Source organism: Trichosurus vulpecula, chromosome 8 (assembly GCF_011100635.1).
Source record: "Trichosurus vulpecula isolate mTriVul1 chromosome 8, mTriVul1.pri, whole genome shotgun sequence".
Taxonomy (NCBI): domain Eukaryota; kingdom Metazoa; phylum Chordata; class Mammalia; order Diprotodontia; family Phalangeridae; genus Trichosurus; species Trichosurus vulpecula.
The window spans coordinates 196,452,694-196,478,698 of record NC_050580.1 but is presented as its reverse complement, the minus strand read 5'-3'; the positions used below and the strand labels follow the sequence as shown (position 1 = coordinate 196,478,698).

Below are 26,005 nucleotides of genomic sequence, written 5' to 3'. Positions count from 1 at the left end.
AAAATGAAAGTCTCTTTTCTCAAGGAATTTATATTCTGCCAGCTTTTTATACTATCTTATTTTCTCACTCCATTCTTATAATATGCCCGTGAGGTATATATTATATATGTACACATATGTATTAAATATGTGTATATATTATTTATCCTATACATACACACGTATCAGGTAATATTGCTTCCATTTGACAGATGGGGAAATTGAGGCAAAGGAAAGTTAAGTGACTTATAGATGCTTATTGACTTGACATGGCCAATAAAGTGTCAGAACCGTGTTTTAACTCTAGATCTTGGCTTTTTCTATTCTACTCCATGGTCTCTTTTCTACAAAATAAAATGGGAACTCCATGAATTCTTGTTTCTTAATTTCCAGGCTAACTGTACCTCATCCCCTAGGGATGTATGTATAAAACAAAACAAAGCAAAAAACAAGACAAAACAAAAAAACACAAAACCAAGGGAAACACCATTGTATACCTATAAATAAGTAAACCAAAATACACGTGAAATAGTTTGGCAGATAGAGCACCAGCACCTAGGGGTGGGGGTGGAGACCAGATGAAAAAACTGAGATTCAGAGAAGGTATTTTTGTATTAAAATTTAAAAAAAATTATTTTATTCTCCGTCCCACCCTCCCCCAAACCCAGCAAGGAGAAACACACACACACACACACACACACACACACACACACACACACACGCACAGACACACACAGACACAGACACAGACACACACACACACACACACACACACACACACACACCCACGCACGCACGCACGCACATACACACACACATACACACATACCCCACTATCCTTGGAATAGATATGTATAGTCAAGCAAAACAAATTTCCACATGGGCCATGTTCAGAAACTCATTCTTCATCTAGTATATGAATGTAATACTGTTGTGATGTAAGAAATGACAAAAGGGACCCATTCAGGGGCTTGTATGAGCTCATGCAGACCCAGAGAAGTTAAAGGTCATGTTCAAGGTCACACAGGGTAGGCAGCAGAACTGGGATTCGAGCTCACATTCTCGGACTCTGGTTCCAACAGACTTCCTGATGGGCCTCTCACTTTCTTCTACGACTATGAGCAGATCCTGCTTGATGTTTTAATCCCTGTGTGGCTTTGGGGAAAGTCACTTAAACCTTTTTCCACCTCAATTTCCATATCTACAAAAAGAGGGGGTTGGTCTCTGAGAGGCTGACTCTGCACTTAGGATCCCATGATCTAGCTTAAGATACCACCTCTGATACTTAACCATCTGTGTGGGCAAAGCACCCAGCCTCCCTGAGCTTCAGTTACTGACTGAATTTTGTGTGTTCTGAATGGCGGTCACAGGTTCCAGTTATTGGGGTCATGGCCATCGGTGGAGGGGCTCGGGCGATGACGTCTCTGTATGGCCATCTCTCTGCCCTCAAGAAATTGGACCTCCTGGACTGTGTAACCTACATAAGTGGTACTTCAGGATCTACCTGGTAAGGTCCCTGCAGGGAAGCCGTGGAGCCACACTGGTAGCATGGGGTATGAAGAAATTAATGAGAGGCCTAAGGGGTATGGCCTGGGGTATAGATTGAATGGATACAATAGTGCGGTCTGAAGGGCACTGGGGGGAAAAAACCCAAATCCTCCCTCCCAAATATCTCTCTCACTATTGTCACTGGGTCTGAAATTTTATTGTTTAGAGATTCATTCCTTTGGAAGGAATTCCCAAAGGATTCTTACAGCATTTTCAGTCCCTTGTTAAGAACACAAATATTGAGGGGTCTAACTTTAAGCTTACAGTCAGTTAACACCCAAGAGGAGATTAGCTGACAGCTTGGTAAGAGCAAGACTCTGGGAGAACAGAATACAGGATAGTCACCTGCAACGTGGGGAGACAGAAAACAGGAGAGCAGAGAGGAAGCTAGAAGTCTGGTTATGATGCAAGAGAGCCATCAGTTGGGGGCACTTTGCTGCTCCCCTCAGGCTGGGGGCCTCATCTAGGAGTCTGGAAGAAGGAGGAGGAGTTCGGTGAAACCACCCATTCCCTTGTGGCTTCAAGGTGTCCCTCTCCTCCTGCCCATCAGGACTTTGGCTAGCTTGTATGAGAATCCTGACTGGTCACAGCAAGACCTGGAGAAGCCCATCAGCCATGCGCGAGAGCACATGACCAAGAGCAAGCTGGGTGCCTTCTCTCTGGGGCACATGAGAGGGTACCAGCAGGAGCTGAGACGGCGGGCTGAGGAGGGGCGACCCCTTTCCTTTGTCGACCTGTGGGCCCTCGTCCTGGAGTTCCTGTTACATGGCAAGGTAAGAGCTAGCCGTGGGTTTATGTATGTGCATGTGCATACGTACGTATGTATATATGTATGCATGTGTATGTATTCATTCGTACGTGCATAATTGCATGTTTTTATGAACTAACCAGGCCATCTATCAATAAGCAGTTATTAAGCTCTTACTGTTGAGGTTTAGAGTTGGGAAAGCTCGGCTCAGGTGTGAAAGAATTCACTTGGACCTTCTCTTTTAGCCAATGGGAGCTTTTGATTTTACGTGAAAAAGCGTCACAGGCCTCCTTAGCAAGAAAACTAAGTGAGACTCTGAGTTATGCTTCTATAGAGCTTTCAGAATGATGATGTAGTTTTAGAGGTTTTTATGGAGGCTGAAGATTAAAGAGGGACAGGATGACATAGGATGAGGGAGACAAAGGGAATTCTTTATGGTTTAGGGATTTAAGGACAGGGCAGGAGGGCATAGGTTAAAAATTAAAGGACCCGGGAAACACAGGACAAGGGAGACAAAAGGAATTCTCTTCAAGTATTTCAAGATAAGGGGGAAAGGACTTTAGGGTGCCTTCAGGTTACAGAATAAGCTACAGGGCTTCACAAAGGCTTGAAAAAGCAACCCTTAATATTATTTTTAACCCAAGACTTAGGGCACCGTTTGTATCTGCATCATTTCCCCACTCAACCGCTAGGCAGGTGAAATCTTTCAAAAAAGGGTGAAGGTCCTTGTCTTCTTTGATCACTTCTCTGGCTGGTGACATCCTGCTCTTATCTCCTATCTCACATCCTGCTTGCTCTCTCTGCCTCAAGCACTCTTTTTGTTTATTTGTTTGGTTTTTTGGTAGGGCAATTGGGGTTAAGTGACTTGCCCCAGGTCACACAGCTAGTGCATGTGTCAAGTGTCTGAGGTCAGATTTGAACTCAGGTCCTCCTGACTCCAGGGCCGGTGCGCTACTCATCAAGCACTCTTTTCTACTTCATCATTACTACATGCCAGAGATACTGTCCTAGGTATTGGAGGAAGATACAAAAACAAGAATGAAAACAGGAGCCTTGCCCTCCTACCATTTATATTTATCAGGGGAAGCAACATGTATACACTTGAATTAGCTTATGAACCAGCCAGTCTGTCAGTCAATAAGCATTTATGAAATACCTACTATGTGCCAATTTGTACTGTGCTAGGTGCTGGGGATGTGAAGGCAAAGATAAAAACAAGAGATCTATCCTCATGGTACAGAGGGAAGCAGCATATTGAGGGAATACAAAATATAAACAAGATAAAGGTGGCACCAGGGGGAGGAGGCACCAGCAGCTAGTGGGGAGCATCAAAGGCCTCGCGTAGGCTGTGGCAGTGGAGCCGAGCTTAGAAGAAAGCTAGAGATTCTAAGAGGAAGGAGAGAAGAGAGAGTGCATTGTAGTCATGGAAGACACGGCCCATACAAAGACAAGGAAGGGGAGATGTTGTGTGTAAGGAACAACAAGTGGGCCAGTTTGCTGGAACATAGAGAGCATGAAGAAGAATAAAACATACCAAACCTGCAAAGGTAAATTGCACAGAGCTAGGTTGTGAAAAAGTTTTAAATATCTTACATAAAATTCAATGAGAGGCACCCTTCTCTGCCACCCCCTCTTCCTAGTCAAGGGAGGCTGCTGGGCTACCTTGGCCTTTAAACAGAGAAAGAGCCAGGGACAGCTTCACTGTCAGAGGGAATTGAGGAGTAAGCTGGAAGGAAGCTGACAGAATATTTCTGTTTTGGTGACTTTAACATTCTATGAGATAACTTTTTTTTCCTTTTCAAATATTTTATTTTTTTCAGTTACATGTAAAAGCTTTTAACATTTATTTTTTTAAAATTTGAGTTCTAAATTCTCTCCCTCCCTCCCTCCCTGTCATTGAGAAGAAGAGCAATTTTATATAGGATATAAGTGTGCAATCAAGCAACACATATTTCCATATTAGTCATGTTGTGAAAAAAAATACAGACCAAAAAAAAACCCAAAACAAAAGTGAAACAAAAACCCAAACAACAACCACAACAAGAAAAGTAAAGTAAAAAAAAAAGTATGCTTTGATCTTCATTCAGACTCTATTGGTTCTTTCTTTAGAGATGGATACTATTTTTCATCATGAGTCCTTCCAAATTGTCTTAGATCATTGTATTGTGGAGAATAGCTAAGTCATGCATAGTTGACCACTGTTACAATGTTACTGTTACTGTGAACAATGGTCTGGTTCTGCTCACATCACTTTGCATCAGTTCATATATGTGTTTCCAGGTTTTTCTGAAAGCTCTCTGCTCATCATTTCTTATAGCACAATAGCTTTCCATCACAATATGAGACAAAATTTTAACAGAACACACCAAGATAGATGGAGGGACCTACCTTTGAAGGTAATGATCAAATTCAACAAATTAAGCAAAGTAACAAAAGATTTTCATGTGATAAGAAGTGTTCTAAAGAAATTAAAGGCAGAACTACAGGAACTTAGTGAGGATAAATATCTATTATAAGAGATCAAAACAATGTCCAAGAAAATCTATCCCTGAATCAACAGGAGAGTCTCAAGATGAGGTAAAAAAACAGATCCAGCAAAAAAAAAAAGATCCATCTATGTTAAAGGTTTTGCAACAGATGTTGCAAATGTTGTAATGTCATAAAAGAATGGTTAGAAGGTAAAGGTCAAGTATAAAATATTTAAATGAGGAGAACATTAAAAGGATTACTATTTACTGTGTTTAATAGTGTTGAATCAGCCAAGGAGTTTATAGAACACCCTAGACAAAAATAACAAAAATATAGAACTGCTGATGCTTTTCAAGGAACATTACTTTGCAAAAAATCAATAAAAAAATTCAACCAATCAATATTTATTAAGTGCCTACTGTGTGCCAGGCATTGTGCTAAGCAATGGGAATACAAAAATAGGTAAAAGACAGCTCCTGCCCTCTAATGGGGTAGACTACACAAAAACAAATGAATACAAAGTAAGATATATACAGGATAAATAGGAAATGATTAATGGAGGGAAGGTATTAAAGAATGAAGAAAGGAAGTAAAGTGGAAACTAAAGGAAAAACTAAATATGGAAGAAGAAAAACAGAAGCAGTTGAAACCTCTGAATGAAAAGAGAGTTTGGATGATTTAGATGACCAAACCTGTAGAGAAGATCTCCATCCACCTTTCACTAATCATGGAGAAATAAAGTGGATAGACTTCATAAGAGTAGCAAAAGAGAGAATAATCTGATTTAAAGGAAAGAGAAATGCCCAAAGGACTATAAAACTGTGCATACCTTTTGATCCAGTTATACTGTTACTAACTCTGTATCCCAAAGAGATCAAAGAAAAAGGATAAGGACCCATATGTGAAAAAATATAGAGTAGTTCTTTTTGTGGTGGCAAAGATTGGAAGTCAAAGGGATGCCTATCAATCAGGGAATGACTGAAGAACTTGTGTTATATAATTGTGATGGAAGACTATTGTGCTATAAAAAAAGATGAAAGGGATGAGTTCAGAAAATCTTAGGAAGACTTATATGAACTGATGCAAAGTGAAGTGAGAAGAAGCAGTAGAACATTGCACACAGTAACATCAACTTTGTAAAAGTAATCAACTGTAAAAGACTCAGCTACTCTGATCTATACCAATGATCCATGGTAGTTCCAAAGGACTCATGATGAAAAATACTATCCATCTCTAGAGAGAGAATAAATGAGATGAGTGCAGATTGAAGCAATTTTTTTTTGCTTGATTTTTCTTGATTTTTTTTCCAACATGGATAACATGAAAATATGTTTCAGATGGAAGGGAAGGAGATAATTTGGAACCGAAAATGAAAAAAAAATGTTAAAAAATTAAAAAAAGAAAAGGTAAAAGAAGCATTGGATAAAGCCAATGAAGCAAATAATGGGAACTTAACATTAAGAAACAGATGTAGTATGGAAAGTATTAGAAGGAGAAACAGAGAAAGAAGCTTTGAAAAAAAATCATTGAAGATCCAAAGGAATTCCTAAATAAGTTGAAGTCAAAAGGTTGTAAATTTAAAGCAAAATGAAAGGGGGGTAAAACTGCTGAGAGTACACCTGAAAAATGAAAACTACCATTCCAGGTAAAGAAAACAAAATTTGATAGTGATGAAGATTAGGAAAATGGTGATGTTGGATAATCCCTTGGTGATGGTGGTAGTGGTTGAATGACATCACTATGTTAGAATCAACTTTCAGTGTGTCCAACTGTGACTGATCAGACCAATGTGAGCTCAGAATATTCTTCCACAGGTCAAGCATAAATAGTCCATATGAATATTTAAATGGAGATGTCTCTAAATTTGTGCATCTCAAGCTTCTTTTGAGCTACTGCAAGATAATCCTTTAAAAGGGCATGAGAAGAATCTGAAAAAAGAACTTGCACCAAAATAACTGAAAACAGAAAGTGAAGCCAGAGATCAGGAGCTTGACACAACATTTTTTATTCATTTTAAATACATTTTAAGCTCTTTTTGATTTGGATAGCTTTAAAAAGAAAACCAAATTAAATCTACTTCAATGTCCATCTTAAAAAAATTCAATTCATAGTGCTGTGTGGATAATACTATGTTAGGTGTGGGGAGGAGAGACAGAATAAATACAAGATGCAACCTTTACCCTCAAAGAGCTAACCATCTAGCTAGGAACACTAGCACTCATGGAACAATATGAGGGCATGAAATGACAGTATATTCCTAAGTTGTGACATAGTGAAGAGATGATTGGACTGGGTTTCAAAGGACTAGAGTCTCTTGAATTCAATTAGAGTTGAGTCGAGTTCTTTTCTTGAACTCAGCTAGAGTTCAAGACTAGACTGGAGCCTCTTTACTCCAGCTTTTCTGAGAACACTGGAGGAGGAGAACACCCGGAGGAGGGCAACTAGAATGGTGAGGAACCACAAGTTCATTCCACATTGATAGTTAGAGGAACTGACGGTGTTTAGCCTATGGAAGAGAAGTCCCTGGGGGATATAACATAGGATAGCTATCTTGAAATGTTTGAAGGGTTATCACGTACATGAAGGACTAGATCAATTTGTCCTTCTTGGTCCCAGAGGATAGAATTAAGAACAATGGGGGGAAATTATAAAGAAATGAATTTAGGATTGAGAACAGGAAAAGTTTCCTAACAATTACAGCTATAAAAATTATGACCTGGGCTATCTTGAGAGCTAATGTGTTTCCCTCCACTAAAGATCTTCAAGCACAGGCTGGATGACCACTTGCCAGGGACATTGGAAAGTGGAATCTTGTCTAGGAGCAGGTTGAATGAGATGGCCTCTGAGGCCCCTTCCCATGCTGAGATTCTTTCGTTCTTTGACATGCTTGGTTGGGCAAATCCCTTTCCTTTTCTGGACATCAGGTTCCTTGTCTGTAAAATGAGGGACTTGCACTAGACCACCGAAACCCCTTCTCAATCTAAATTTTGATAGTATCTCAAGTGTTGTCATCCTACTCTAAGTTGCTTAGGAGGAAGAACAATTAGTAGGAGCTGAAAAAGCTCTTCCTATTTCAGGATCCCTGGGCTTTGTGGAGGAGGTGACATCTGAAGGATAAAGAGGATTTGATAAGGGGAATGGCATGTATTTAAATTAAAAAGTGCAACACTATCTCCCCGCAAAACTTACATTCTAAATTAGAGGCATTTCCCTAAATACCAGAGGATGGGGAAGAGAGTCCATTTTGGGGTGAGGGATTAAAGGTATCTGTCATCTCCATTCTATCCTAGGGATTCTGCTATTCAGACTAGGGGAGAGGAAGGATTAATGCAATAGGGCCCCTCCATCCAGATCCTGCTGTCCAGTCTTATCCTCTGCATAATTTGAGAGGAGATCCAGCAAAGGTCCCCATCCTAGGTATGAGTCCAGGGACTTGTTCTTCCCCTTGTATGGTTGACTCCCCAGCCATTTTTTTGGTTCACCTACTCTCCCCTCCCCAGGTAACCGAGCACAAGTTGTCAGAGCAGAGGGCCTCACTGGAGCAGGGCCAGAATCCACTTCCACTATACCTTGGCCTAAATGTCAAAGAGAACAACCTGGGGACCCTGGACTTCAAAGGTAAAATACCCCCAATTAAGGTCTTCACCTCCCTCTAGGTCCAAAGAGCCTGAGAACCTCCTCAGAATCAAGTATGAGCTCTACTCCCACATACACACAATCAATAGTCAGTCAGTCATCCAGAGTCTATCAAATGTTTATTGTGTGCTGGGCACTGTCCTAGGTGCTGGGGAGACAAAAAAAATGAAACAGTCTGCCCTCAGGGAGCTTATATTCTACTGGGAAAGACAATATACATATAAATTAGTATGTACAGAATAGATATGCAATAAATACAGGTTAATTTTGGGAGAGGAGCACTGGTACTGGGGGGAAGGGATGGGGAGAACAGGGATCAGGAAAGGCTCCATGTAGGAGAAGTTTGAGAAGGAAACAAGAGATTCCAAGATATGGGGGTGAGGAGGGATTGCATTCCAGGAATGGGGGATAGTCTGTATATACATAGGAGATGGAGTTCTGGGGATGAGAAATAGCACAAAGGCCATTTTGGCTGAACTATAAGAGTATAGGAAACAGAGTAATGTATAATAAGGCTGTAAAGATAGATTGGGGCCTGGCTGTGAAGAACCTCAAATGCCAAATAGAGAAGTTTACATCTGGTCTTAGAGGCAATAGGGAGCCACTGGAGTTTATTGATGGGGGAGTAACACAGTCAGACCTGTGCTTTAGAAAAGCACTTTGCCAGCTTTGTGGAGGATGGACTGGAGATGGGAGAGACTTGAGGCAGAAAGACCAATTGGGAGGCTATTGCAAGAGTGCAGGTGAGAAGTGATAAGTGCTTGAACTAGAGTGATGACCACACCTACATGCATACCCACATCCTCCTTTTCGACTACTCCTCTCCTCCTATAACCCATCCACTCATAAACACACATGTACATTCTATAAGGTAGGCCACTAGATTATAAAGCTTCACAAGGGCACAGGGATGTGTGGGGGGATAGATAGAGTGTTCATCCCTGGGGTTCTCAATATCCTTTGAGCAAATGCCAGCTGCATGACCCCTGCAAGGCAGGAGGAAGACTTTGGAGGGTGGGTCCTGCTGGGTCAGTAGCCCTTGTCATTGTCCAGCCCTGGACAGCTCCTTTTTCTTCCTTCCTTCCATCTCCATTCTTCACCTTCCACATCTGTCCCTCCATCTTTGTGCAGAGTGGGTGGAATTCTCCCCCTATGAGATTGGTTTCCTGAAGTATGGAGCCTTCATCCCCTCTGAGCTCTTTGGTTCTGAGTTCTTCATGGGACGATTGATGAAGAAGCTCCCAGAGTCCAGGATCTGCTTCCTAGAAGGTGAGAGGGCTTGGAAGTTGAATTTAGGACCACTTAAGGTAGGAAATTCATTCCAGGTATAAGGGGGAAAGGTAGCTACTGGTTTTGAACCAGAAAGCAACTTTTAAGATTACCTCTGGAGAGCAAGGCTATTGGCCAAGGTCAGGGAAGGAGGCTTTCCAAGGAAAAGGCTACATAAAGCTAGGCACCTTTCCCATGTAACAACAATGCTGCTTTGCCACTATTGTGGCTAAGACCAATAACAGCAGCACACAGAAGGGCTGCCAGCACAGGTTCTTTGATCTGCTTTTCTAAGGAAAGCAACTTTAAGGGGTTAACAATCTCACTTTAATCAAACATACATATATAATTCACTTAGTTCAGGGGGAAAAGCCAGCACCCTGAACTTCAGAGCAGATACAAACAGAAATTACAAACAGAAAATATCAATAGATCAAACGACACAAGTCAGTAGATAGGCTTCCAGCTTTCTGTCCAACATCTCAGTACATAGTCACCAGGAAAGCACCAATATCTGGATTTTCAAGCCAGGGGGCTCCTTAACAGCAGCTACTCAGAGTCTCATCTGGTCAAATCACACGACACTCTTTCAGTGAGTGAGAGCCCCAAGCAAAACACTAACCTCTGAGTTTATATACCCTGTTCAGGGTCAAAGTGTGTCACAACCATGTGACTCAAAACCATGTGACACGTCTTTAGGCATCACAACCATGTGACTCAAACCTATGTGAACTAGGTTTTCCCTTGAAGCAGGTCATCAAAGACTCCTGATTTAATCAAATAAACAAAAACCAGAGTCATCAAAGGCACTTGATTACCTAAGTGCTCCAAAAGAGAAAACAGTAAAAAGTCCCACCTTAATTACTAGAACATCCCACCATGCAGCCATGGTCCTAGACACAGAGTGGAAGGGGATGGAAGATGGAGCCCCTCCCGGCTCTCAAGCCATGACTCTGCTACTGTCTACACTACATTTATTAAACCTCCTGTGTGCTGAGCACTGCCCAAGATGGTGAGGAAGCCACGAGCTTCCCACTTAGCAGGGCGGTAAGACATCAACACAGATATTAAAATGTCCAACATTACATGTTAAGAGCATTAAAGATTAGCAAAACAAGATCACATGTGGAATCTAAGGGGGAAGGTTATTATGGGTTAGCGAGTTCAGGCTTCCTCAAAGAGGTGGCCTAGGGAATAACATTTATTGATTGTCTCCAGAGTACGGTGGAGTCAGAGATTCTGAGTTCAAATGCTGCCTTTGAGGCTTATTACCTGTGTGATCTTAGGCAAGTCACTCGCTCTCTACAGCCTCAGTTTCCTTATCTGCAAAATGAGAGCTTGGACTAGACAGCTTCTGGTGTCCCTTCTTTAACTCTGAATCTCAGATCTTACGTGCTGGGTACTGAGATAGAAAAGATATTAGACACTTGGGACAGAAAGGATATGAGATACTGCCTTTTATTAAATGCTTGTTATGCACAAAGCACTTGAAGGGAGGGACAGTGTTTTAAGTTCTTTGTTGAATGACTGAATGAATGTACAGAAAAAGTAAATAAACAGGTAATATCTGAGATATCGATGAATGGCCTCCATCCTAAGTGTTAGAGGAGTTCAAAGGAGGCAGAGATCATTCCAGGCTGGAGTAGCTGGAGAAAATCTCAAGGAGTGGGGATTTCATGAATGGACTTAGAGGAGTCACTGAGAATGGGGAAGGCGTTCCAGGCAGGGGATCCTGTGAGCAAAGGGATGGAGGTGGGAATTTGTATGACATGTTCAGGGAATGGTGAACAGACCTCTCTGGATTCTTATAAATATAGAAGAATAGTTCAAAGATTTGGGGGAGTAATGGGAGATAATTTTGGGTATGGGGGGCCACATTGTGAAGGGCCTCTAATGCCAGTCTAAAAGATTTCAGACTTTATCTTGTACCTTCTTCTAAATCTTGGTGGGAAGCATGTGTATGAAGATTTGTAATGAATTTAAATGACATATACTGTAAGGAAGGAAGAATTTTACTCCTCTTCTGGGACTACCTCAGTGATCATCAGATAGAACCTAGAGAAGTGGGTAGAGCTGGTGATCTTGAGCCAGGAAATGTTTGGTCATTTCATTAAGCTCAGGACATGCAAGGAACCTCTTTTCTCTTCTCCAGACCAAAAAAAAAAGACAGAAAGTCCTTTCATCAATCAATTCTTTCATTCAATAAATGTTTGTTCTTTTCTGTTGGAGGGGGGAAGGCAGGGCAATTGGGGTTAAGTGACTTGCCCAAAGTCACATAGCTAGTAAATATGTTAAGTGTCTGGATTTGAATTCAGGTCCTCCTGACTCCAGGGCCAGTGCTCTACTCACTGTGCCACCTAGCTGTCCTCAATAAATGTTTGTTAAGCCGTTGCTAGGGTTATGCTGTTAAATGCTTAGCAATGGACTCTTCCCCAAATGTATGCATGGTACGCTTTTAAGTTTAATCTGCATTAGCAGCATTTTCTCCATCACTTTCTTAAGTGTAGACAATTAATGAGTTTTCTTCCAACTCTGAGATTCTATGGTTCTGGAATCAGAGAACTTGGGTTCAATCCTGCCTTTGATGCTTATTATCTGGGTGACCTAGGGATGGTCACAATCTCCTTGGGCCTCAGTTTCCTTATCTGTAAAATGTGTGTGTGTGTGTGTGTGTGTGTGTGTGTGTGTGTGTGTGTGACTAGATGGCTTCTGGAGTCCCTTCCAAATCCTATGATCTTGTTTCAAATCTCACCTCTGACATTTGACCCTAGGGAAGTCATTTATTTTCTCTGGTCCTTAGTTTCCTTATCTGTACAAATGAGAAGGTTGGATTAGATGGCCTCTGAGTAGACCTTCCAGAGCCTACATCTGTGACCCTATGGTCCTATGACTCTCTTAGCTCAGGCCAGCAAAAGTCCCAGGGCTCAAGGACAGCATATAGATGGAAAGGGAGTAGTCAACATCCAGGAAGCCTACCATTTTGTGGGAGTGGCAAAGCCCAAAGCAGAGAAATAGAATGGTGGGCCTATTTCCCATTAGGCCACTGAGAGCTCGCTCCTAATGGCCTGGGGTTAGGGAGAGGGGATGGTATTCCTTTGCTCTGGCTGGAAGGACCTAGAGCTCGGAGCTGACCTTCCTTCCCCCCTGGGGGTGGGTGGGTCTGGGGCTTCCCTCAGGCCTATGGAGTAACATCTTCTCTGTGAATTTGATGGATGCTTGGTATGACCTCACCAGCTCAGAAGAGACTTGGAAGCAGCATATCCGGGACAAGACCAGAAACATTGGTAGGAAACAGAGACATTGAGGGAAAGCCTGGGGCTTCCGGTGGGCGCTGATGGGGTAAACAGCCTGTTGGGACATGCTTCTGATGGGCATTGGATGTTAGGGGTGGGACAAGGGAAGGGATGGAATTTGCCTGGTTCACTGACACAAAACTAGGAATTCGGGACTCCCAAGAGCCAGAAATATGGAGTGGATCTCTTTCTTTCTCTGTGTGTCTCTGGCTACAGAAAAGGAACCCCCTGGCTCCCGGAGGACCTCCTGGATCGAGATGTCATGGCTACAGCCCAAGATTGCTCTCACCCAGGCTCTTCGGGGCCTCTTGACTGGGCGGCCTCTTCATCACCAATGTCATAATTTCCTGAGAGGCCTTCATCTGCACCAGGACTACTGTGACCAGAGAAATTTCTGCACCTGGGGTGGTGAGGCCATGGCTATTTTTCTGCCACCTAAAGGAAGCTTCCAGGCTGGGCTGGAGGCAGCCAAAGTCCAAGCTGCCTGTCAGGGTTTGGGGTTTTCCAAGTCACAAAAGTTCTGGGGGCAACTGGCCTCCTGCTTGTGGGTTTTGGATGTTGGGGTAATATTCAAGTAAAGGAGAGCCCACTTTAGACCCAGGCGAGATGAGGAGGTTGGGGCAGAGTTAGGAGGAAGAGGGCAGGGGGATGGGTCTCTGGGGCAGGCTTGGGTCATATTTCTTTGTCCCTAACTTTCATTGCCTTCTCCCACTTAGACTGCCAGCAAGATTCTGACCCCAGCCAGCTGACCCCTCTGCAACCCCAGATCTGCCTGGTAGATGCTGCCTACTTCATCAACACAAGTTGTCCACTCTTGCTGCGGGCAGGCCGGAGCCCAGACCTCATCCTCTCTTTTGGCTATTCCCTCAACTCTCCCTTTGAGGTGCCTCTTCCTAGCCCCTACCACCCACCCAGAGACCACCCCCCAATATTCCTCTTGGGGCCCCCAGCCTATGTTAGGCTTCCAAGGTCAAGTTCTAGTTTCAGCTGAGCCACTGAACAAGAACCTACCCTGCCCTCCTGAACCACTTGATACCCCAAGAGGAGCAGGGCCATTTAGACCCTCTGACATGAAGTTTTTTGTCAGAGTCCCAGGCTAGGAACTTGGGGGTAGGGTAGGTAGTCAATGCTTAGACACATAAGAATGGATATGGGCATGACAGGCAGCACCATATAGATTTTACAGTGATGCTAGACTTAGATAGAAACTGATCCCTATGGGCATCATATTGACTTAGAAAACCATGAATTAACATCTATGTTGTATTGTATTTTACATATTTTGTTAAAATACTTCCCAATTTCATTTAAATCTGGTTGGGCCAACACTTGGGAATTTTACAGGCCTCTTGTCACCATTGTCCCTAGTTTGATGCCTCTGGTGTAGAAGATTAGGGCACTGGGCTGGAAGAACAGAGTTCAAATCCAACCTTAGACACTGGCTGTGTGTCCTCGGACAAGTCATTTAACTTCCTTGTCCCTTACCTTCCTTATCTGTGAAATGAAGGGGATGGACTTGGCATCTAAAATCTCTTCTAATGCCAAATCAATACTCTTATGATTCTATGATAGTGTAATTTCCTCAAGTGTCATAAGGTGAACAAGGGTCAAAAGACCTCAGGGGTCATTATGCCCTGAGGTCAACCTTAGGTTGGAGTTGAGAAGGAGGCAAATCACTTATCTTCCCACTCTATGTTGTACCCCGCATAGGTGCAGCAGCTGGGGGTCACAGTAGATAGAATACTGGGTCTGAAGTCAGGAAAACCTGAGTTCAAATCTGACCTTAGACACTTACTAGCTGTGTGACCCTGGGTGAGTCATTTCATCTTTGTCTGCCTCAGTCTTCCCCACTGTGGAATGGGGATAATGATAGCATCTACCTCTCAGGGTTGTTTGAGGCCCAAATGAGATAATATTTGTAAAGCATTGCACTGTGCCTGGCCCGTAGTAAGCACGATATAAATGTTAGCAATTATTATCATTGTAATAATTATTATAATTCAAATCCAGATTCAGATGTTTAATAGTTGTGTGACCTCAGGAAACTCACTTTACTGCTGTCTGCATCAGTTTCCCTCACTGTAAAATGGAGATAATAAATAGCACCTACCTCCCAAGGGTGTTGTGAGGATCCAATGAGGTAATACTTGTAAAAAGTGCTTAGTAAAGTTCCTGGCACATAGTAAGAACTCATAAATGCTTCTTCCCTCTCCCCTCTCCTTCTCCCTTTCCCCTGAGGAGGATGGTGGGTGTGGGTGTGGCAGAGTGGCAACCCTGGTCTTACAATCGGGATGGGGATGATTCCTGGCTCTCATACTCATGAGCTTTGTACATTGGGCAGGTCCTTAAACCTCTCTAGACCTCATCGATAAAATAGATACTGTCATAATCCCCAAACCTCCCTCCCAAGGTTGCTATGAGGAAAGCTCTTTGTAAAACTTCAAGTCTATGAAAAAATGTGAGATATTCTTATCTAGTGCTAGAACTATTAACTAGAACGGGAAATAGATTATGCACTGATCAATCAAGCTGAAGTGATCCTTCATAGAGGGAGCAATGGCCCTGACCCCAAATACTGTTATGTTTTGTTTTAGGTTGGGCCAGTTAGGATGATGATATCTGACATTTACATACGTAGGGATTTAGGGTTTATAAAGCTGGTTAACCAACTTTATCTCATTTAGTCCTCAATATAGCCCTAGGATTAGACAATACACATGATTATGTCCATGTTACAGATCTGGAGGCTCTAGAGAGTGAAAGATACACCCTCTGCTAAAGAACTAGTAAAAGGCAGAATTTGAACCTGGGTCCTCTGAGTCCAAATCTGACACTCCTTTCCCACTGTACCACTTGGACCAAACTAAAGGAGTTTTTGTTTGTCTTTAAACCAAGTGAACCAGTTTGAGCTGCAATCTAAACCTAGGCATTTTCTAACATTGTTGAACTAGAATGAAACTGGAATGTCAGCTAGTGGCCAAATCCAGCCTGAAATGGGGCTGAAAGTTCCTCCTGTGAATCAGAGGATATGGGTTTGAATTCTACCTCTGTATTTTATTCCCTGTTTTAATTTATTCATTATAAATTATTACAACAAATTATTTATTATTATAAACTATTGGAATAAATTATTTATTACAAACTTTTATAATAAATTATTTATTATAAACTTTTATAAAAATTATTTATTGTAAACTTATATATAAACTTTTATAACATATTATTTATTATAAACTTTTATAATGAATTATTTATTATAAACTTTTATAATTTATTATAAATTATCTATTTTTATAAACTTTTATAATAAATTATTTATTATACTTTTATAATAATTATTATAGATTATTAATTTTTATAAATGATTATAATAAATTATTTATAATAAATTATTTATTTTTATGACCTTGGAGAAGCCACTGCCTTTCTGTGGGCCTCAGTTTCCTCATTTGTAAAATGAAGGAAATGGGCTAGATGTCCTATGGTATTGTAGGAAGAGCACTGGCTCTGAAACCAGAGGATCTGGGTTCAAATCCTACCTGTGATACTCCCTGTTGTGTTACCTTGGACAAGTTACTTCATCTCTCTGGTCCTCAGTTTCCTTACTTATAAAATGAGAAGTCTGGACTAGTTGGCCACTGAGGCCCCTTTTAGCTGTGATCCTGTGTGAGTCCTGGCTCCAACACAACTCTCTCCTCCAGGCGCTGGAGCAGATACAGACATACTGCCGAGGGCAGGGCATCCCTTTTCCCAGAGTGGAGCTGAGCCAGGAGGAGCGCCTGCATCCTAGGGAGTGCCATGTCTTCTCTGACCCTGACTGCCCTGAAGCCCCCCCTGTGCTGCATTTCCCCTTGGTCAACCTTTCCTTCAGAGAACACTCAGCCCCTGGTGAGCCAGCCCCTAAACCTCCCTGCCCCAGTCATCCCCAGCCTTGCCTCACCCTTGACTAGGAAGGCCTCTCTCCCCACTCCAGAGCAAGCTGCTCATTCACATGGTTGTTGTTGTGTTTGTCCTTGGTTTTCAAAGAGGACCATGATGTCAGGGAAATGATGACATGACTTGCAGTTGACTTTGATTTGAGTGAGGGAAGGCTGTGCAAGGTCACCAGCCTCACTTTCTCCTCCAGAGTCATGTGGGTCCAGTGGCCTGATATTCGCCAAGATGACTGGAGATGGCCCAGGATGTGATAGGAGACCCTGGCTCTTTTAGGCTAAGGCCTTTTCAGGTTCTCACTTAGAGTGAGGTAACACTCATTCAGTCAATAGGCCTCTTTGAGACGTTAATCAAGGGATGGCCCCTTTAATCAAAACTCAAAAAAAAAAATCAAACTTGGGGGAGGCCCTCAGGGTTCCTAGCCAAGAGAGAAACAGTTACTATTTAGGAGGCAGTCTGGCCTAATGAAGAGATTGCTGGCCTGAAGTCAGGAAGACCTGGATTTGAATCTCACCTCTACCAGCTGTGTAAGCCTGGGAAAGTTACCTAAGCTCTCTAAGTCTCAGCTGCCTCAACTAAAATGAAAGGGTTGGCTCCAACTGGGTCTCTTCTAGCTCTGAATCTAGGATTCTCTGAGCTGAACGGAAGAATTTGGTTCAGAAACAAGGGTTAAGACTATAATATCCTACCCTGGAGAGAGGGGCTGCCCCCTCTGGAAGATGCTGTTTTTTCTTAGGTGGGCAAGGTAAGCACAGCCAGAGTGCAACAGATTAATCAACAAGCATTTATTAAGCACCTACTACATGCCAAGCACTATGCTAGTTACTGAGAACGCAAAAGTGAAAGCTGCCCCTGCCCTCAAGAGATGACAGTTTAGCTGGGGAAGATGACATATATGTATGTGTGTATAGATGTATATGCATGTACACATGTGTACACATCCGTATATGTGCATACACACGTGTACAGATATGTGATTAAAGTTTGCCCATCACACACATGCACACACATACATATGTGTTTGTATAGCTGTATACATACAATGGAATGACTGTGTATTTACGTATATACACATGATGATATGTACACAATGCATGTGTGTGTACACATTTGCACACATATATGCACACACATAACATACACATAGGCACAGTTGTGCATACCTACACTCACATATGCACATATAAAATACGTGTAACCATATATACACATGCGTGTCTCTATATATGCATATGTGTATGTGTGCATATATGCTCACACACATACACACATGAATACCCACAAATTAAGTGTGAGATCGTTTGGTGAGGTGGGCACTGGATTGCGGGATCAGAGATTTAGAGCTGGAAGGGACCTTGGAGGCCATGGAGTCTAACTCTCATTTTTCAGAAGGGGAAAGAGGCACCATGTGATGAAATGACTTACCTATGGTCACACAGCCATCAGCTAGGAGGTCAAGAAAGACCCCGTGTAGAAGGGAGCACTAGGACCAGCAGAGAAGGCAGCCGTGGATCCTGAGAGGGACATGAGAACGGTCGGCAAGGGCGTGGAGATGGGCATGGAGTGCCATGGAGGAGGAACAGCCTAGAGTAGACCTCATTGAACAGGGCCTGAGTAATTAGACTGGAAAAGGGGTTTGAGTCTGGGTTTTGAAGGGTTTTCAGTAGGAAACAGAGGAGATTATATTTGGTCCTAGAAGTAATAGGGAGCCACAGGGGTTTATTGACTAAGGGAATGAGAAAATCAGATCTGTCCTTTAGGAAAATCAATTTGATATCTATGTGAAGGATGGATTCAGCCAGCCTACAGAGGGGGAAATTGATGGGATAGTTATCTATTTATTAGCAGTATAGAATCATTATCTTCCTGGACAAAGGAAATTGGGGAAAATGCAAGGGGCTCCTTGAGCATGCCCATGAGATTAGGCCTGGTCAGGAGAAGTCTTCTGTTTCTCTCTTTGCTCCTTAGGGTTTTCCTAATTGGTTTCCCAGGGGTCTTATCCCAATTAATTCCACAGTTTTCCTAATTGGATTCCTGGGGGTCTTATCCTACTTTGATAGTTTCCCTAACTGGATTCCAGGGATCTTCTCTTAACTAGCTTCCCAGTGCCCAAGAGCAGCATGTAGGGCTTTGGGAAAGGTCCCTGTCCTGCTTCTCATCTCCCCGTCTTTCACCCATGGCATAGGGGTCAAGCGCAGCCCAGAAGAGCTTGCAGGAGGTCAAGTCGACCTCACAGGCTTCCTGTCTCCGTATTCCCTCACCAACATGACGTACAATGGGGATGATTTTGACCGACTGCTTCACCTCAGTGCCTACAATGTTCAGAACAACCAGGATGAGATCCTAAGGGCTCTGAGGGCTGCACTGAAGCATCGCATACAGCGTCAATCCTGATGGCCGAAGACGGGGCAAACCCAGGAGCTCAGAAGGCTAGGCTGGCCTGCTACGACAAAAGCTCTTCAGACTCCATCTCTTTCCCTCAAGTCCCAATAGGCTGGACACAGTCAAATCCCCCATCTGGCCTTGCTTTGACAAAGCCTCCCAGGGCCAGGGAGTTGTCTAGTCAGCTCTGTAGTTGGTCCGTTGGATGGAGAGGCATCTCTACCTGAATCCAAACCAGTCTTTCTTGGACAGATCTGGCAGGTGAGGCGGCAGACAAAAAATTGTTTCCTTGTCCCTCCTCAAGCAGCTGTTCAACCCACACCAGTTTTCCATCTAATCATTTTCATCCCTGTGCAGAATGAATTTTATGTGTAGGTTGCGGGAGCTGAACCTGGGGTCTGAGCATGGGAACTACAAGACTAGAGCATCGGTTGGAGAAGACCTGCAACTAGGGCAAGGGGATCAGTGCTTTGCCCCAGGGCAATGAATTTAGAAGGTGCTAAATTTAAAGCAGTGTAGAAACTAGAGTTTAACATCTAGTTAAATTAATTAATTAAAATAGGAAGCTACCAGGAGGTGTACTGGTATGAACTTTTCATCCTTTCCCACCCTTATTCCCCCCCAAAGCTACCTTGTGCTGGGGTCTTTGTTTCCTCACAATTGGAGAGGGCCCTCTGATCACTTGTGAGTGAATTTTGTTCTTGCCCACAGGGTACATTTGTGTAATTATGCATTGTTTATACTTGCCCCAGTTGCATAAATTCCTAATTATGGCTCTGAGTCAGACACTAGTTGGACAGGCACCAGGACTTCGCTGAAGATCCTATTAATCAATCAAATAAAAAGCATTTATTAGCCATCTACTGTGTGCCAGTCACTGGGCTAGGTGCTGGGAATATAAGCATAAAGAATAAAACAACCCCTATCCAAAACGAGCTTACATTTTAATGGGGGAAACAAGAAGTACATAGAAAGAAGAAGAAGATTTCACTTTAAGGTAAAGAAAAACTTCTTAATTACTGCAACCAATCAAGGAACAAGAATTTATTAAGTGCCTACTATGTTCCAGACACTGTGTTAGGGATTAGGGATACAAAGGCTAAAAAAAAAAAAAGAACTAAATAGTCTGTGCCCTGAAGGAGTATACATCTTATGGGGGTGGGAGAGTGGGAAGAAGAGCAGCACATACCTAAATCAGAAACCACAAAATATTTGTAAAATAAATAAACACAAGGTAGTGAGGGAGGGAAGGCACCAGCATTGGGAGGAGTCAGGAAGGGGTTCATAAGAAGGTGCTGTTTGACCTGAGTCTTGAATGAAATGAAGGATTCTGTCACAACATGGAATGAGATGCTTTGGGAAGTCATGGTATTCCTGTCATCTTAAATCTTCATATGTTGGGTGATTATTTATTGGGGATATTGTAGAAGTACCTGACCTGAGACATCACAAACATAACATCTTTAAAATTAAATGCATTGTCTTTCTCTTTCCTCCTCTCTCCCTCTCCCTCCTTCCCTTTCTTTCTCTCATCCCTTCCTCTTTTTTGTCTCTTCTTCCCTCTCCCTTCTCCCTCCCTCTCTTTCTCTCTCTCCTCCTCCCTCCCCCTCAAAGTAGAGGTTAGATGACTACTTGGTTTTTTTGTTTTGTTTTAATTTTTAATTTTTTAAAACACTTTTATAAGATTTTGAGTTCAAATTTTTCTCCCTCTTCCCCTCCCTCCTCTCTAAGACAGTAAGCAATTTGATATAGGTTATATATGTGCAACAGTGTAAAACATATTTCCATATTAGTTATGTTGTGAAGGAAGAAACAGAACAAAAGGAAAAAACTATGAAAAAATTAAAGTGAAAATAGTATGCTTTGATGTGCATTCAGGCATCATCAATTCTTTCTCTGGATGTGGATAGCATTTTCTATCACGAGTCCCTTATAATTGTCTTGGATCATTGCATTTACTGCTGAGAAGAGCTAAGTCAACCATAGCTGATCATCTCACAATGTTGCTGTTACTGTTATTCTCCTGGTTCTACTCACTTTACTTTGCATCAGTTCATGTAAGTCTTTACAGGTTTTTCTAAAATCTGCCTGCTCTAGATAATGACTTGTTAAGGAGTTGGGATGATGCAATGAAAAAGACACTGGATTTGGAGTCAAAGGGTTCAAATCCCACTTCTTCTTACTACCTATATGGCCTTGAATAAGTCACTTCTTCCTCCATCTTATTTTACTTACCTGTAAAATGAATGGGCTACTTAGAATACTTCTTAGGGCCTTTCCTGTTTCCTAAATCTCTCATGTCTCATCTATGGAAGAAAAGACTCTTGGTCAAGTACAGGTTGGACTAGATGGTTTCTGAGATCCCTTCCGATCCCAAGATTCCATGATTACCTGTCAGTGATTTTGTGGACGAGATGGCAAGGACCATGCCCCCAAAAGCTATTAAACTATGCCCTTTGACCTGTTGATTCCTTTTCTTGGTCTATGCCCCAAAGAGATCAAAGAAAGAACAAAAGGATCTATACGTACAAAAATATTTATAGCAGCTCTTTTTGTGGTGGCAGAGAATTAGAAGCTGAGGGGATGCCCATCGACTGGGGAGTGGCTGAACAAGTTAATGTTATGTGAATATGAGGATAAGAAAAATGAGGAAGGGGATAGTTTCAGAGAAATATGGGAAGATGTATGAAATGCTGCAAAATGAAGAACAATTTATACAATAATAACAATATCGTAAAGACAAACAACTTTGAAAGAACTCTAATCTATGCCGTGACCAGCCACAGTTCCAGCAGAGTCATGATGAACCATGCTATTCCCTTCCAGATACAACTCAGAGTGCAAATTGAAGCACCACTTTTTTTTTTTTTGGACACAGCTAATACAGGAATTCGTTTTGCTTGACTATACATGTTTGCAATGGGTTTTATTTTTCTTGTTTTCTCAGTGAAGGGCAGAAGTAGGAGTAAGTGGATTTGGACCTAAAAATAAAATAAGATAAAAATTAAAAAATTAAAATCTAATTTGGTAAATGAAAGAGGAAGAGAGGGAAGTGAGAGAAAAGAGGAGAGAGAAAGAGAGAGAGAGACACACAGAGACAGAGACAGAGAGACAGAAAGACAGAAATTCCAGTATGGCGCTGGGGGTTGGATTAGTTGACCTCTAAATTCCCTTCTCATTCTAAGAGTCTATTAGCTTCCTCCTTCACAGAGCCTGCTTTTATGATCTCATTCTCCTCAAGACCAGTTCTCAGGGCTCCTCTCTTCTAGAAAAAAACCTAGTTATATACAGGCTATCAGCATTTTTTCATATTCAGAGTTAGTAGCAATCTAGGTTTCTTCTTTTACTTTAGTCTCTCCATTTAATTTTTTTTTTTTTACATACTGTCACATTTCAGCACAGGTTGAGCATTTTAATTCATGTTAATAAATCACAATTATGTCAGTTTAAAAAATAAATTAGCATCTCTTCCCTTTGCCTTTGTTTCTGTTTCTTAATATCCCTCTCTCCTCCTCCCATCTTAAACTCCTCTTTCTTTCTGTAGGTATATATTAAGTGTTTCTTATTTGCCCAGCCCTATATTATGAGTTTCAGGTAAAATGAAGGTAAGGGGCCGCAAAGGTAGAAGAAAAAAATCTCTAATCTCAAGCATTTATAGTCATGTCAGGGAGGGGGTTCTTGACTGCCCTCAGTCTCGGGTTGGGCTCTCAGAACAATGCCTGGGGCTAAAGGCCTCTTCTAGGCAAAGCTGGCCCTGGGCATGGGCAGGTGAGTCAAAACTGGGATTAAAATTGACCCACTTCCAGAGAGGGTGTGTTTGTTGGAGAGACCTTTTTAGAGAAAGTTTCCTGGGCTGAATCTGCTGCTTTCTCTTCTGTCTTTAGGTATCCTCTAATGGCCCTGGACTCTTTTTTTCTGGGTTTTTTCTTCACTGCCCAACTCCCCCCTACCCCACTTCTGGGTCTTGGCTCTTTCTTCTGCCTTGTCTGTAACACCCTAGATCCACCCAACCATGCTGAAGGGTGTGAAATGTTGCAAACCCTGCCCAGTTCAGTATGAAGACTGCTATTCTGTGTCCCAATCTGAGCCTGCCCTCCCCTTAGGGGGATTGAAGATGATTGCATAAGGTGCTTCCTGCAGCTGTGCGGCCCAGAGCTAGCCAGAATAGTTGTAATTATGAAAGAGACAAAAAGGGCCCCAGCAGGTTGTTCAAGCCACTGTGCCAGGCTGATCTGGCTCTCTGCTTCTTCTGGGCAGCTGGTCTGGGTGAACAGGTACCATGTTTTCTGGGTGATCTTATTGTCCCAGCTCTTAAGGCTAGGGCTTCCAAGGGCAGAACTGGAGGGATATTCCATCAATCCATCAAGGATTCGTTGAGCATCGGTATGTCCTGGCACATAGTAGTGAAGAGGTTTAGAAAAAAATGATGATGGTAGGGAACCATAGGTTTTTAGGGGTGCTCAAGACCCCAAAATATTGACACGCTGGGTCCTGCTGAAAGAATTTGACTCAAGCCTTCTCAGCCAAGGGAAAAGACAAAGTTTATTAAGGGTTTGCCATATTGGGTTGTCTTAAGAAATCCCACCCTTTGTGACGCCTGTTTTCACAAGCAGGCCAGATTCAATCTGAGCTAGATTGAATCTGAGTGCCTTCATGGAGGCAAGATGGAGATTATATACACAAAGATTGTGGGAGGGATTGAGGAGTGATCTGGGGTGACTAGAGGAGGGGTTTAGGGAGGGTCTTGAGGAGGAGTCTAAGGAGGACCTAGATGAGGTCAGACTCCAGGGTGGAAAGTAGCTGAACTATTAATAAAGGGCAAGGCTAGGTAGAGATTTGGGCCTAATGACAATGTAAGGTTATAGCCTCAGACCAAGGCCAGATCAAGTGGGAAGATTCAAGGAGAGTTCAAGGGGGTTCCCCGAGACTGTACTCCAGGTTCAAGCGGGTTCCCAGAGACTGTGCCCTCATCATTCCCCCCTCAAACAAATGGGATCCAAATTCTTCTGGGATAAAGGGCGAAGGTCTCAGCTTCTGCAATTGCTTCCTGCTGGCAAGGGGTGTAGAACTGTCCCTGCCTCGATGGGTCCAGTTCAAGGAGTACTTAGTCTGAGCAGTCATCTGGAAGCTGATGGCTTGGAGCCTAGAGGAGATAAACCTGGCAAGAAGGTTAAGCAAACAAGCACCAAACAGGCATTATAGGAGTATGGAAAAAGGACAATTTCCCTGGTGTAAAAGACAATTTCCCTAGAGGGAATTAAAGATGACTATTTCATACCTAGCTCCCCTAACCACTTGTTCCACATACCACACTGCTTTGGGGCAAGAAGTGTGTAGCACAGCCAAATTAGGTCAGGGGGTATCTGAGAGCAAGGCTTCATATTTGGTGAACCTGTGTTTAGCCAGCCATTGGTAGCTCTCTGCTTCTAGGATGCTCTGAACTTGATAGGGATTCAGAACTTCTAAAGACTGGTTAGCTAGAGGTTTAGAAGCTTCCTCAATTAGAATGGCTGTAGCAGCCAGAGAATCTAATTGTTTTGAAAAACAGGCAACTAGCTTGAGGTCAGGTCCTAAGGACTGGGTTAGGACTCCCAAAGCCTGTCCTCTCCTTTCAACAACATACCGAACAAACAGTTTTTCTAGGTTAGGTGGAGCTAATGCTGGAGTGGTGGTCAATTTAGTTTTCAAAGTCTCAAAAGCTTTCGCTTGGTAGGGGCCCCACTCTAGAGAGAGTGAGTCAGGGCCTTGAGTGGCAATTAATGGTTGCAGTCTCTCCCAAGCCTTGGGCTTAATTGGACATTGAAGGTGATGGAGGGGAACTATGGCTGGGGTGGCAGAAGTAGCTTGCCCAGGAATTCCCTGATCCCAAACAATTGGCTCAACCCTCTCCCACACTTCTGGGGGAACATGGGGAGGTCTGGTAAACAGAGGGAAAAGGGAGTTATGAGGCTTAACTAGAGAAAATTGGCTTCCCAATTTCACCATCAGGTCCCTTCCCAACAAGGGGGCAGGGCCAGAGAAGAGTGTAAGGAAGGAGTATTCAAACAACAGATCCTTGATGCCCATGACCCAATGGGTCGAGGGGCGTGTAAGGCCAGAGCAATTAGTTAAAACAAGAAAACATAGCCGTGATAAAGTGGGTAACCTTAACTTCAGCCTCGATTTTGCCCAGGGCTCTGCAAGAGAGATGGAGAAAGTGGGAGCACTGCCAAGCCCCAGGCTTTCCCCTCCTTCCGAGTCTTGAGAAGACTGGAGGACAGGGTACTGGGAGGAGGCTCTACCACTTTTCCAACCCCGGGGATAATCCTTCCTCCAATGTCCCTTCTGGTCACGTGGGCATGGTCCTAGAGGCGTCAATCCTGGGGGCTTCCTCTGGGGGGGGCTCCCTAGAGTGGGACTCCTTGGACCAGTGACCCTCCTTGTAGCATCAAAAGCAGGTTTCCCCATGGCCCAAACTGCCAGGCTTCTTCCAAGGCTGCCCCCTGGAGGGATGCTCCTTGGGTCTTTTCCTGGCCATGGCAGCAGCCAAGAACAGAGCATGTTCTCCATTTCTAGCCCTTTCCCCTGCTTTGACTAAGTCTCTGTTGTTGAAAACTCTGAAGGCTGTCTCCAGTAATTGGACCTGAGGTGTTTGGGGTCCCATTGCCAATCTCTGCAGTTTCCTCCTAATATCTGGGGCAGATTGATTAATGAAATACATGTTAAGCATTGCCCCCCCTCAATAGAATCAGGATCCAAATTTGTATAC

At 42.9% G+C, this 26,005-nt stretch overlaps 1 protein-coding gene across 1 annotated transcript in view; it reads left to right on the top strand.

Moving 5' to 3' along the window:
- Nucleotides 1–19,269, top strand: part of PLA2G4D (phospholipase A2 group IVD) — a 42,153-nt gene extending 22,884 nt beyond the window's left edge. Inside the window, exons 14-22 of the mRNA XM_036736690.1 lie at nucleotides 1,350–1,486; nucleotides 2,078–2,300; nucleotides 8,245–8,362; nucleotides 9,512–9,649; nucleotides 12,826–12,933; nucleotides 13,159–13,350; nucleotides 13,659–13,825; nucleotides 16,644–16,830; nucleotides 19,061–19,269. Coding sequence (XP_036592585.1) covers nucleotides 1,350–1,486; nucleotides 2,078–2,300; nucleotides 8,245–8,362; nucleotides 9,512–9,649; nucleotides 12,826–12,933; nucleotides 13,159–13,350; nucleotides 13,659–13,825; nucleotides 16,644–16,830; nucleotides 19,061–19,269 — 1,479 coding nt within the window. The remainder of the gene's footprint in view (nucleotides 1–1,349; nucleotides 1,487–2,077; nucleotides 2,301–8,244; nucleotides 8,363–9,511; nucleotides 9,650–12,825; nucleotides 12,934–13,158; nucleotides 13,351–13,658; nucleotides 13,826–16,643; nucleotides 16,831–19,060) is intronic.
- The last annotated feature ends 6,736 nt before the right edge of the window (nucleotides 19,270–26,005 follow it).